Source organism: Oratosquilla oratoria, chromosome 1 (assembly GCF_046742065.1).
Source record: "Oratosquilla oratoria isolate Oo_2021 chromosome 1, ASM4674206v1, whole genome shotgun sequence".
Classification (NCBI taxonomy): domain Eukaryota; kingdom Metazoa; phylum Arthropoda; class Malacostraca; order Stomatopoda; family Squillidae; genus Oratosquilla; species Oratosquilla oratoria.
The window spans coordinates 71,037,891-71,051,454 of NC_134777.1; the positions used below are offsets into that span (position 1 = coordinate 71,037,891).

The following is a 13,564-nucleotide window of genomic DNA, read 5'->3' on the forward strand; positions in this document are numbered from 1 at the left end:
GTCAGAAGCAGTGTCGCAAGACACAGCACATCCACAGCAAGGCCGCTTCATAAATTTGGCAACCCCCCCTCTCCGTCCCCTCATGCAGAAAAGGAGAAGACAGGGAGAAATCCTTTTGAGCTGTGTCAAATTTTTTCTCATACATACTTCCTCACCCCCCATCCCCCACCCACTCCCCCTAATCCATCACAGCATCATCTATACACAACCCCTCTCCATTCACCCCTATCTTCTGTCCTCTCCCATCCTTCCTCAACAGACATTCCTCTCTTTTGTAATGCCCGTTTCACCTCATCCATCCATCTCATCCTAGGACGCCCCCTCGTATTCACTACTTCCACCTCTGCCTTCCACACTTCTATTACTAATCTTTCTTCACTCATTCTTTCCATGTGTCCAAACCATCCCAATACTCTTTCATCAACCCTATCTCCCAGCTCCCTTTCCACCCCTGTTCTCCTCACCTCCTCATTTCTCTATCCAGCCTAGTAACTCCTATCATACTTCTCAGACATTTCATCTCAAACACATTCAAACTCCTTCTCTCTTCCTCTCTCATGTTCCATGTTTCTGCCCCATATACTGCTGTTGGCACAATCACTCCTTCATATAACCTCCTCTTAGCATCCATTTCCAGATGTCTATTTCTCATTACACTTTTTAATCCACCAAGGCATTTACTTGCTTCTCTCAATCTACATTCAACCTCCATCCCCACTCCTCCCTTTCTTGCCATATTCGCACCCAAGTATCTAAAACTATCCACTTCCTCTAGTATTTCATCCTTAATGCTCACTTCCAGCCTGCTGTCACTCTCTCCCCTTGTACATCTCATCATCTTACTTTTGCCCACATTTATCTTCAGCTTCCTTCTTTCACACACCTTCTCAAACTCTGTCACTAACTTCCTCAATCCCTCCTCTGATCCTGCTAAAAGCGCAGTGTTGTCAGCAAACAACTACAAAATAAATATAATCAATATGCTGATGCCAGCATCCTCATATACCCACTCACACCTCATGATGCCTACATAGACATCATTGTATAGAAGGGATTAATGACTTTGTACAATCTAATTACATTTCCACTCTCTACTTTCAGTGTCAGTAGCTCTAGCATGTCCAATCCTTCTTCTTATGTCAGTTCTCTGATTTGGGCCTCCCCTCAGCTACATGAAATAGCCTGGCATGGTCAAAACAAAACCTGAAAGTTATTTCCTTGTAACAAAGAAGCTAATGCTTCCTTATGAAAACCTAGTAGTTTTGTGCAATAGATTAGAAGAAAGTGAACATTGTGTATTGTCATGTTCCATGACATGTTACTGACATGGACACAGGCATCACACACATAAATGACATGGAGGGATTGGAAGCTGGCAGTGGAGAACTACAAAATCGGGGCCTCCTGTCATCAGAGGTCAATGGACACGTAAATCAGGATGATGATTTGAAGTAGGGGTAAATTGTGTGGATCTGGGTAAATAGAAATAGGATGGGTTACATTGGCATACATTGGCATCTGTGTCATGGTACTGGTGTTGTACAGTTGCAGTATAAAAAGATGCGCGGGCATTTTCGAGTCCTCCTGATTACCACGCTCGCACTCTTCAAAATGACTAAATTGTAAGTAAAAAAACTAATTGTAATTCAATCCAAGTATTAAATTAGGTGATTGCACTCCACTATTTTCATGACCCCAGTGAAGTTAAATTGATCATAAAGAGGCTAAATGCTGTTCTAGAACCTGGATTGTAGGAACGGCTCGAGTCACAGTTTATGATACGATGTGCCAACTCAAATAATGGGTCTAGCACATGACAGTATTCTTGTAGATAACTAATCTATCTTAATATTGTAAGTTTGGCTGAACATTAAGACTGCACTTTAGTCACAGCATTGTAATGGTCTTGAATAAAAGTGGGGAGGCAAGTGAGAAATACACCCAGCAAGAGAGTAGGCTGCACACCTCCAAAATTTAGACTGTTGCTGTGTTGTATTAGTGTGGGACTGTTTATATCACCAGGTTTAAGTAGTAGGAAGAAGGGAGCAGCCAACAGTAGTTAGCTCTCCTTATATGAAAAAGTGGAGATTCTTGGGTCTGGTCAAGAAAGTGATTGCCAGTAGCTGAGGATTATATTTCCAGAGGTGACAGGGTTGATGTGTTTTAAAAATGGGCAGCAGGGAGATGATTCCTTCTGTTGTCTATCTTGCAGGACCACCACCAACAGGTACACAACACTGGTCTTGAGTTAATCAAGATGGGCTAAACTCATTCATATTTTAATTTGAAAACTACTGTGAAGCTCTCCCATCTCTGAGTGCAATGTCATTCTGGAGAGGTACAATCAGGGGTGGTAAAGGAATTTTAAGAAGGGCAGCAGAGGTTAAAGGATCAGCATTTTGTTTTAAGTGGAGATTATTTTCCACCCATAATAGAATGCTGTATGACTGGCCCATAGGGATGTCAGTCTTTACAATACTGACTGCATAAAATTTATGCAGTCAATACCCGATACAAGGCTACAACCTTTTTTGCAGCTGAGGGAGTCCCACAGAAATTAATGAAATACTTTGGTATGAATGGGGCTAATGAAGATAGCTGACAGTGGGAATGAAATAATGGAACAGTTTAAACTAAAACTAGGAGTGTACTAATAAAAACAAATAAATGTTTTATCAATATTGTACTGAAATCTATTACAACTACAAAAACTTAATTCACATAATTGGACACCATTACAAATGCACCTACATTTAGTCCTGGATGCCAGATGAGTCCTAACTGACGTACTAGAATGCTACCTTCGGATGCCCATTGCCCATCTAGTTTCTTCATTCCTCGAGCTTTGCCTTTTGCACGTCCAGCAATATTTTTTGAACTTCCACCAGATTTCTTGCTAGCATGACGTACACATGTAAATGCACCAGGTAATACATCTGAAAATAACATCACAACAATTAGTAAAAGTACATACATACATATACCAAAGGCTTTTTTCTCCCTTATAAGGGAGGTAGCCAAAAAACAAAGGCATAAAAACCACTCCCACCCATTTCATCCCTACCACACTCCACTCTCCTTCACCCTCTTCCCTCCCTCTTATCTTGGCACCTCCGGGATGATGGGTCATCCCTGCATCTTGTCTACTGCCCTGGGTCAGAAGCAGTGTTGCAAGACACAGCACATCCACAGCAAGGCCACTTCATTAAATCGGCAACCCCCCCTCTCCATCCCCTCATGCAGAAAAAGAGAAGACGGGGAGAAATCCCTTTGGGCAGCATCAAATCTTTCTCACACATACTACCTCATCCCCCATCCCCCATCCCCCACCCATTCCACCTCATGCATCACAACATTATCCATATACAACCATTCTCCATTCACACCTGTCTTCTGTCCTCTCCCATCCTTCCTCAACAGACATTCCCCTCTTCCCCAAAGCTCCTTTTACCCCATCCATCCATCTCATCCTACGTCGTCCCTCATGTTCACTACTTCCACATCTGCCTTCCACACCTCTTTTACTAGTCTTTCTTTACTCATTCTTTCCATGTGTCCAAACCATCCCAATACTCTTTCATCCACCCTATCTCCCAACTCCCTTTCCACCCCCGTTCTCCTCCTCACCTCCTCATTTCTCACTCTATCTAGTCTAGTAACTCCTACCATACTTCTCAGGCATTTCATCTAATACTTACATCAGAACCTGAAATTGTGGACAGAATTGAGTACAATACCTTATTCAAGTAACTAATTACATGGAGGTAGGAGTGGGAGGGAGTGAAGGATAGAGTAGAGCTAGGAGTGGAGGAGGAATGGGGATGGTTCAAGGAGGGAGTCACAAAGTGTGCAAAGATGGTGTGTGGAACAAGAAGGACAGGAGGAAATAGAAGGAAGGGTAGTGAATGGTGGGATAAGGAAACAAAGAAGGTTGTAGAAGAGAAGAAGCGAGCTTTCAATGATTGGTTACAAAATACGACGAGGGAGTCATATGAGAGGCACAAAGAAAAGAAAAGAGAAGTAAAGCACAAGGTAAAGGAGGCAAAGAGGAGAGCAGATGTGAAATGGGGTAAGAGTATGACAGAAAATTTTGAAAGTAATAAAAAGATGTTTTGGAAAGAAATTAAGAGAGGAAGAGGAGGCGAATCAAGTAGAGAAGAAAAGGTAAAAGGTGCAGATGGAGAGATGATAATGGAAGAGAAGGCAGTAAGGGGAAGATGGGCAGAGTATTTTAGGGAGTTGCTAAATGTGAAGGATAGGGAGGGAAAGATAGTTGTAGTGGGAAGTGCAAAGAAAATGACTGTGATGAGAGAGGAAAATGGAGGAGAAATAAGGAAGGATGAAGTGAAGGCAGTTATTAAGATGATGAGAGCAGGCAAGGCACCTGGTCTGGATGGATGTCATGCAGAATGTCTAAAAAAAAAAAAAAGAGGTACAGTGATGGGGGACTGGCTGGTGAGGTTATTTAATGATTGCTGGAGAGAGGGTAGAGTGCCAGAGGACTGGAGGAATGCCTGTATAGTTCCACTTTACAGGGGAAAAGGGGACAAGTGTGAGTGTAGTAGTTTCAGAGGGATTAGCTTGTTAGGTGTAGTAGGGAAGGCTTATGGGAGGATATTGAGTGAGAGGATTAGGAGAGGAACAGAGGGAGTAATTGGTGAGGAACAGTGTGGATTTAGGACAGGTAGAGGTGGCGTAGATCAGATTTTTGTGGTAAGGCAGATATGTGAGAAAACTATAGGGAAAGGTAAGGATGTTTTTTGGGCTTTTATGTATCTGGAAAAGGCTTATGACAGGGTAGACAGGAAGGCACTGTGGGAGGTTTTGCAGATATACAGGATAGAAGGAAAACTTCTTGTAGCTGTCAAGAGTTTTTACAAGAGTAGTAGAGCATGTGTTAGGATTAGAAATGGAGAGAGTGAGTGGTTCGAGGTAAAGGTGGGACTTTGTCAGGGATGTGTTGTGTCGCCCTGGCTGTTCAACTTATACATGGATGGGGGTGGTACGAGAGGTAAATGCAAGGGTGGTGGGTCAGGGATTGGAGATGTTTAAAGAAAATGGAGAAAAGTGGGAGGTGAGGCAGCTGTTGTTTGCAGATGACATTGCTCTTGTAGCAGGATCAGAGGAGGGATTGAGGAAGTTGGTGACAGAGTTTGGGAAAGGGTGTGAAAGAAGAAAATTGAAGTAAGGGGATGAGATGTACAAGGGGTGAAAGTGGCACCAGACTGGAAGTGAGCATTAAGGGAGACTGGAAGAAGTGGATAGTTTTAGATACAGTGGTACCTCTACTTACGAAAGGCTCTACAAAAAAAAATTTCAGGTTACGAAACACTTCTTCGGAAAAATATTGCCTCTTGTTACGAAAGAAATTTCAGGATACGAAAGGCGAAAATTTCAAAATACGCGCTGCTACTCACAGCTCCCAGAGCCCACCAAACGTAAACATACTTGTAGCATCCTGTATCTTGGCTTGAAAGTGGCGCATCCGAGCTGCTCTGCCATTGGCTATTGCCCAGCATCTTCCTGGCATCCCATTGGCTAGGAGGGACCTCTGTGTGTATGTGCGTATACCCAGAATCCTCTTTGTTTTTCCGTCGGCCCACGAGGATCACCGAAGCCTCAGTCTCACACTAGCGAAATTCAGTAAAGCACAAAGTGTTCGGACAGTTTTTCGTCAGCTTTTGTTAGTGTTTATTGCAACTTTGCATGTGTGTATTACCTTTTATTCACTATGGGCCCCAAGAAAGTGATGGAGAAAAGTGGTGAGAAGAAGAGAGTTGTTTTGTCCATACAAACAAAGCAAGAGATAATAGAAAAGTACGAAAAAGGGATGCGTTTGGTTGATCTCGCCAAAGAATATGGCCATAATCCATCTACGATCGGCACGATATGAAAACAAAAGGAAGCCCTAAAAGCTACGACTCCTTCCAAAGGCCTCTCTGTCATTTCAAAGAGGAGGTCGGCAGTGAACAATGAGATGGAGAGGTTGTTACTCGTGTGGATAAAGGACAAAGAGATAGCTGGAGACACAGTGACCAAGACCATAATTTGCGAAAAGGCGACCGCCATCTTTAATGACCTCGTGAAGATGGATGCAGGCGAGGGAACTTCGGCGCAAGAACCACACCAGGAGTTTAAGGCATCGCGTGGGTGGTTCGAGAAGTTCAAAAGGAGGACTGGAATTCACTCTGTTGTTTGGCATGGCGAGGCATCTAGTGCCGACCAGAAAGTGGCCGACGAATTTGTGTGAAAATTTGAACAATTGGTGATCGATGAAGGCTACGTTGCACAGCAAGTTTTTAATTGTGACGAGACTAGCCTTTTTTGGAAAAAGATGCCTCGCCGTACCTTCATCACAGTAGAAGAGAAAAAAATGCCAGGCCACAAGCCCATGAAGGACTGCCTTACACTTGCCCTTTGTGCCAATGCCAGTGGGGATTGTAAAATCAAGCCCCTGCTGGTGTACCACTCCGAAAATCCCAGAGCATTTAAGGCCCACAAAATATTAAAAGAAAAACTTCAGGTGCTATGGAGGGCCAATGCCAAGGCCTGGGTTACCAGACAATTTTTTGCTGAGTGGGTCAATATGGTTTTTGGCCCTGCTGTTAAGAGGTACCTAGAGAACAATCTCCCCATCAAGTGCCTCCTCATTCTCGATAATGCACCTGCCCACCCACCCCGCCTCAAAGATGATATCCTGGAGGAGTTCTCATTTATTAAGGTGCTGTACCTCCCACCTAACACCACATCTATCCTCCAGCACGAACCAACAAGTCATTTCGAACTTCAAGAAACTCTACACTGTTCAACAGGTGTTTTGACATCACTGAAAACACCCAGCTTACCCTTCGTGAGTTTTGGAAGCAGCACTTCGATATTGTTGTTTGCCTCAAGATAATCGTCATGGCTTGGCAGGAGGTGACCAGGCGTACCCTTAATGCAGCTTGGAGAAAGCTGTGGCCCGATGCTGTTGCCCCACAAGATTTTGAGGGGTTTGAGGTGGAGTTGGAGGGTAAAGTTGAGCCTGAAGTTGACGAAATTGTTTTGCTGGGAAAGTGCATGGGGCTTGAGGTGAATGACAAGGACATCGACGAGTTGATTCAGGAGCACCATGAGGAGCTTTCGACGGAGGAGCTGAGGGAGTTGGAGGCAATGCAACACACGGCAGTGCAGGAGGAGTTCAGTAAAGTCGAAGAGGAGGCAGCCATTATTCCGACAGCCCAAATAAAAGACATTTTAGGAAAATTCTATGAAGTTTCGGAATTTGTTGAAAAGAATCACCCAGAAAAAGTGTTCACTAGTCGGGCTATCGCTCACTATGATGATGTTTGCCTTGCACATTTTCGAAAGATTGTTAAAAGCCGACAAAAGCAAACGACCTTGGATCGGTTCTTTACAAAACATCAGGCAAAAACCACTGCTGAGAGTGAACCTGAACCGAAGAAGGCGAAAGGTGACAACGATAGCAGTTAAAACAAGAAAAAAAAAAAAAAGAATTATTCTTTACATTATGTACAACTCTCATTTTTATGTTTATTGTGCAGTAATTTAATTCTAACATGTATTTGTTACAGGTTTTGATGCATTTTTGTAATTTATAAAAAATTTATGTCCGATTTTTAAGGGGCTTGGAACCGATTAGGGCATTTATAGGGTAAAAGCGTTTCTACTTACAAAATTTTCACGTTACGAAACGATTTCCAGAATGAATTAATTTCGTTAGAGGTACCACTGTACTTAGCTGCAAATGTGGCAGGAAAAGGTGGAGTGGAGGTGGAGGTAGAATGTAGATTGAGAGAAGCGAATATATGCCTTGGTGGATTAAAAAGTGTAATGAGGAATAGACATTTAGGAATGGAGGCTAAGAGGAGATTGTATGAGGGCGTGATTGTGCCAACAGCACTGTATGGAGCAGAAACATGGAACATAAGAGAGGAAGAGAGAAGGAGTTTGAATGTGTTTGAGATGAGGTGTCTGAGAAGTATGATGGGGGTTACTAGGCTGGATAGAGTGAGAAATGAGGAGGTGAGGAGGAGAACCGGGGTGGTAAGGGGGGTGGTAGGGTGGATGAAAGAGTATTGGGATGGTTTGGACACATGGAAAGAATGAGTGAAGAAAGACTAGTAAAAGAGGTATGGAAGGCAGATGTGGAGGGAGTGAACATGAGGGACGACCTAGGATGAGATGGATGGATGGGGTCAAAGGGGCTTTGGGGAAGAGGGGAATGTCTGTTGAGGAAGGACGGGAGAGGACAGAAGACAGGGGTGGTTGTATATGGATGATGCATCAAAATATCATTCACACTTACTCCCTCCCCCCATCCCCTTCCATGCATCATAGTATCATCTGTGCACAACCATTCTCCATTCACTCCTATCTTCTGTCTTCTCCCTTCCTTCCTCAACAGACATTCCCCTCTTTCCCAATGCCCCTTTTATCCCATCCATCCATCTCATCCTTGGTCACCCCTTCATGTTCACTTCCACCTCTGCCTTCCACACCTCTTTTATTAATCTTTCTTCACTCATTCTTTCCATGTGTCCAAACCATCCCAATAATATTTCATCAACCCTATCTCCCAACTCCCTTTCCACCCTCACTCTCCTTCTCACCTTACCTCTCACTCTATCCAACCTAGTAACCCATATCATACTTCTCAGGCATTTCATCTAAAACACATTCAAACTCCTCCTCTTTTATGCTCCATGTTTCTGCCCTGTACAGGGCTGTTGGTACAATCACTCCATACAATCTCCTCTTAGCATCCATTCCTAAATGTCTATTTCTTATTACATTTTTTAATCCCCCAAGGCATTTACTTGCTTCTCTCAATCTACATTCTACCTCCATTCCTCCCTTTCCCACCACATTCACACCCAAGCATCTAAAGCTATCCACTTCCTCCAGTCTCTATCCCTTAATATTCACTTCCAATTTCCTGCCACATTTTCCCCTTGTACATCTCATTACCTTACTTTTACCCCATTTATCTTCAACTTCCTTCTTTCATACACCTTCCCAAACTCTGTCATTAATTTCCTTAACCTCTCCTTTGATCCCACCATAAGTGCAGTGGCTTATCTCCCATTTTTCTCCACATTTAAAACTGCAACAATTCCTACACAGACACAAACATACACAAAGCACTTACACAGAAAACCAAACTAACACCTTAAACAACACTACCCACATTCACTGAATATACTACAATAAGAAAAATTTATCACAAAGGTGGGCTTGTAACACTTATATAAAAACAACTGACACCACAGAAGAAATAAAAGGGATCACAATCCAAACCCAGTTAAACTCTTCCCCGGTAGAAATGGGTATTTCACCTAATGTTCCTTTTTCAGTCATTGACAGGAATACTAGGCTAAAACTTAACCTTCAAAAACCAGCTACAAACATATTTACTCGTCGACTCTGAGCCTTTCTAAGCCATTCTACATGTGAAATGAGTATTCTTGGCAAATCATATGGCTGGGGCAGTTCAAGCTGCTTTCTTACTAGACTTGCTATGGCAGCCACTGTGGTCGGGTGCAGTTTTCATCCACATGACCACTCATTTTTTATGTTGTTGTTTTTTTGTAGCAAATGAAAAAAAAAAAAGTTTTTCATTCCCCTTTACTTCTGGTAATAAATTTATATGAGAAAACTGAAGAAACTACTGTGAAAACATATGGTTTATAGGAAGACAAGTTTTTGCCTAAATTGGTACAGTATTTTCAAAATAAAAAGTCAACCACAAAAAAATGGGAATTAAAAAAAAAAAAAAAAAATCATAATCAGCATGAAAAATACTATGTAAAACCAAAACAAAAAATTCCTCTGAAAACAAAATGTTTTTAACAAAAAAATTGTTGGGGAAGAGGTTAAAGAAAACAACATACATCACAAACATCTACATACCACCCACTACATCAGCCTCCCAAGGCTACATACCTTAATTCCATCCACATACTGTAATTCTATACTTCTTTATGATTAATTTTTGGGGGAATATTGGAACCTACCAGAATGTGTAATGGGTACAGAGGAACAAAAAATGTTAGGAACTTATAATCTAACATGTTTTTGCTTATCTGGTATTCCTGAACACCACTTGCAATGATGCAATGATATCAGTTATGTATTACAAGAACCACCGCATACTTTTTCCTAAGCTGGCTCCCCACAGTGACTAAATTCAGCTAATTCATCAGTCTTCAGTATCAGCTACCACTTTCATCATTACTCCAGCCATTTCTTTCTTCTTTCAGCTTTCTGATCATTCTTTTTATGTGGACTAAGCTCCTCTATCACTTATGACTTCTCCATACATAGTAAACAAAAAGGCCAATTCCCCTTTTACAAGAGGGGGGGCTAAATCAAAACATACAAGTCCCCCACCCCACCCCAGCACACACACATACAAATTACACCCATTGTCCTCCCTCCCCCATCTTAGCATTTTGTGGGTAAAGGGTCAACCCTGTCCCCTGGCCCACTACTTTTATCAAAGACAAGACATCAGTTTAGATTTTTATTTCTTTGTTATTTTTTTCTCAAGTTATCCACATCACTCTCCATTAAACACGACTTGTCATAACTGGTTATTCTTAATAATTTGGTCACTAATTAAACCATGAGTGACTAGTGACATTTTCAAGTTAATCATAACCATGCATATTTGGATGATGAGAATAAACACCGTGTGAGATCGAAACCTTTATTGGTACAACGTTTCGCTTGTTACAGCTTTTTCAAGTACAGACATGGCAAACACTCTGAGTATACATAGACTGACGGGGAAGGAACTGGGAAAGGTTATCAGGGAGGGGTGGGTGGTAGGTGGAGGGGCAGAGGGGGTGTGAAAGAAGGGGGACGGGTGGGACTTGGTGGAGATAAAGGAGGACATTTCGGACAGTTTGTTGAAGTGGACTAAGGGGGACATTTCATACATTTGTATAATGCGGGTAACAGATGGATGATAGGAGGGGCGATGTTAAACATGCCTCTGTTCTGCTCAATGGTTTTGAAGCTTTGAATAGCGGCCGCTTCGAGGCATTTCCTCCTCACCCTGTCTGGTTCACTAAAAAGAAGCTCTGCGTTATCCCAATCCATCAGGTGGTTGTTGGTGTTACCCACATTATACAAATGTATGAAATGTCCCCCTTAGTCCACTTCAACAAACTGTCCGAAATGTCCTCCTTTATCTCCACCAAGTCCCACCCGTCCCCCTTCTTTCACACACCCCTCCGCCCCTCCACCTACACCCACCCATCCCTGATAACCTCTCCCAGTTCCTTCCCCGTCGGCCTATGTATAAGCGAAACGTCATACCAATAAAGGTTTCGATCTCACACGGTGTTTATTCTCAGTCTTGTCGGCTTTTGCCAATGTGTTTCATATTTGGATGACATGAAACATTGTAAAATGTTATAAAACATGGAATGTTCTAAATATGTCCACACCTAGCCCTACCCTTAACTTGTTAGGATGAAATAATGGGAATCTTTTCTATAAGGTTTCTGTGGCAATTGTATTGATTATGAGAAAATTAAAAACCTAAAAGTAAATTACAACAATATGACTGTCCCTATGGCAACTGCAGACAGGAAATCCATCAGAAACAAAGAATACACAACATTTGATTAGAAACTCTTCAGTGTGATGTAGTCTGTATTTTTTTATTCACTAGAGCTCAAATTTTCTACTTCTCTATCACATACATTTTGAGAATTCTTTCCAATAGTTGGCAGTATCTGACCTAATTTAAAGGATAGGTTGTTGATCAAATATAGTGTGTGCTCTACAGTCACACTGTTGCTGCCTCTAAGTCCCATCTTTCTTTCATGCTTTTACTTTTGTTTAGTACATCTATCATTTTCTAATTTCCTTTCACCACTGTCTTTGTTCAATATAATTGTCACTCACAATCTTAGTCAGTAGGCCCCATGCCTCCAATCATCCACTGTTAAAGTTATTTTCCTTCAATTATAGTCTTCAATCAAGGTTGAATTAAACATGATTTTTCTTTTCTTCTTCAAATTATTACAACTTGCTTTACAAAGAATTACAAAGGAGAAGCATGCAGACAGAAGACCTTTTGCTCCATAACTAGGTTGGATGAAAAAAAAAATAATAATAATAAATAAATAAATAAATAAAATTTAAAAATTATAATAATTATAAATAACATACATATACCAAGGCTTTTTCCCCCTTATAAAGGAGGTAGCCAAAAAGGAAAAGGCATAAAATCATTCCCACCCTTTCCATCCCTGAATACACTCCACACCCCTCCACCCTCCCTCTTATCTTAGCACCTCCTGGATGATGGGTCATCCCTGCACCTTGTCCACTGCCCTGGGTCAGAAGCAGTGTCGCAAGACACAGCACATCCACAGCAAGGCCACTTCATTAAATCGGCAACCCCCCCCTCTCTGTCCCCCCATGCATAAAAGGAGAAGACGGGGAGAAATCCCTTCGGGCTGCATCAAATTTTGCTCACACATACTACTTCACCCCCCCATCCCCCTGCCCATTCCACCTCATGCATCACATCATCATCCATATACAACCATTCTCCATTCACCCCTAGCTTTCCTCCTATCCCATATATCCGCAAAACCTCCCACAGTGTCTTTCTGTCTACCCTGTCATAAGCCTTTTCCAGATCCATAAAAGCCCAAAAAACATCCTTCCCTTTTCCTATAGCTTTCTCACATATCTGCCTTACCACAAAAATCTGATCTACACAACCTCTACCTGTTCTAAATCCACACTGTTCCTCACCAATTACTCCCTCTGTTCCTCTCCTAATCCTCTCAATCAAGATCCTCCCATAAGCCTTCCCAACTACACTTAATAAGCTAATCCCTCTGAAACTACTACATTCACACTTGTCCCCTTTTCCTTTGTAAAGAGGAACTATACAGGCACTCCTCCAGTCCTCCGGCACTCTACCCTCTCTCCAGCAAACATTAAATAACCTCATCAGCCAGTCCACCATCACTGTACCTCCTTTTTTCAGACATTCTGCATGGCATCCATCCAGACCAGGTGCCTTACCTGCTTTCATCATCTTAACAACTGCCTTCACTTCATCCTTCCTTATTTCTCCTCCATTTTTCTCACTCATCACAGTCATTTTCTTAGCATTTCCCACTGCAGCTATCTTTCCCTTCCTATCCTCCTTCACATTTAGCAACTCCCTAAAATATTCTGCCCATCTTCCCCTTACTGCCTTCTCTTCCATTATCATCTCTCTATCTGCACCTTTTACCTTTTCTTCTCTACTTGATTCGCCTCCTCTTCCTCTCTTAATTTCTTTCCAAAACATCTTTTTATTACTTTCAAAATTTTCTGTCATACTCTTACCCCATTTCACATCTGCTCTCCTCTTTGCCTCCTTTACCTTTTGCTTTACTTCTCTTTTCTTTTTTGTGTGCCTCTCATATGACTCCCTCATCCTATTTTGTAACCAATCATTGAAAGCTCGCTTCTTCTCTTCTACAACCTTCTTTGTTTCCTCATCCCACCATTCACTACCCTTCCTTCTATTTCCTCCTGTCCTTCT

At 42.0% G+C, this 13,564-nt stretch overlaps 1 protein-coding gene across 2 annotated transcripts in view; it reads right to left on the reverse strand.

Annotated features, from left to right (window-relative positions):
- The window catches only part of mRpL27 (mitochondrial ribosomal protein L27), a 45,644-nt gene that overhangs the window by 4,451 nt on the left and 27,629 nt on the right, over positions 1-13,564 (reverse strand). The window contains exons 1-2 of one of the 2 annotated variants that reach the window (XM_076205358.1): positions 5,449-5,569; positions 2,752-2,936 (exon numbers count right to left, since the gene is read on the reverse strand). In XM_076205358.1, coding sequence (XP_076061473.1) covers positions 2,752-2,936; positions 5,449-5,530 — 267 coding nt within the window. In that variant the 5' untranslated portion in view covers positions 5,531-5,569. Of the gene's footprint in view, positions 1-2,751; positions 2,937-5,448; positions 5,570-13,564 lie in introns of those variants that run through there. The other variant, XM_076205407.1, reaches the window with a different exon arrangement.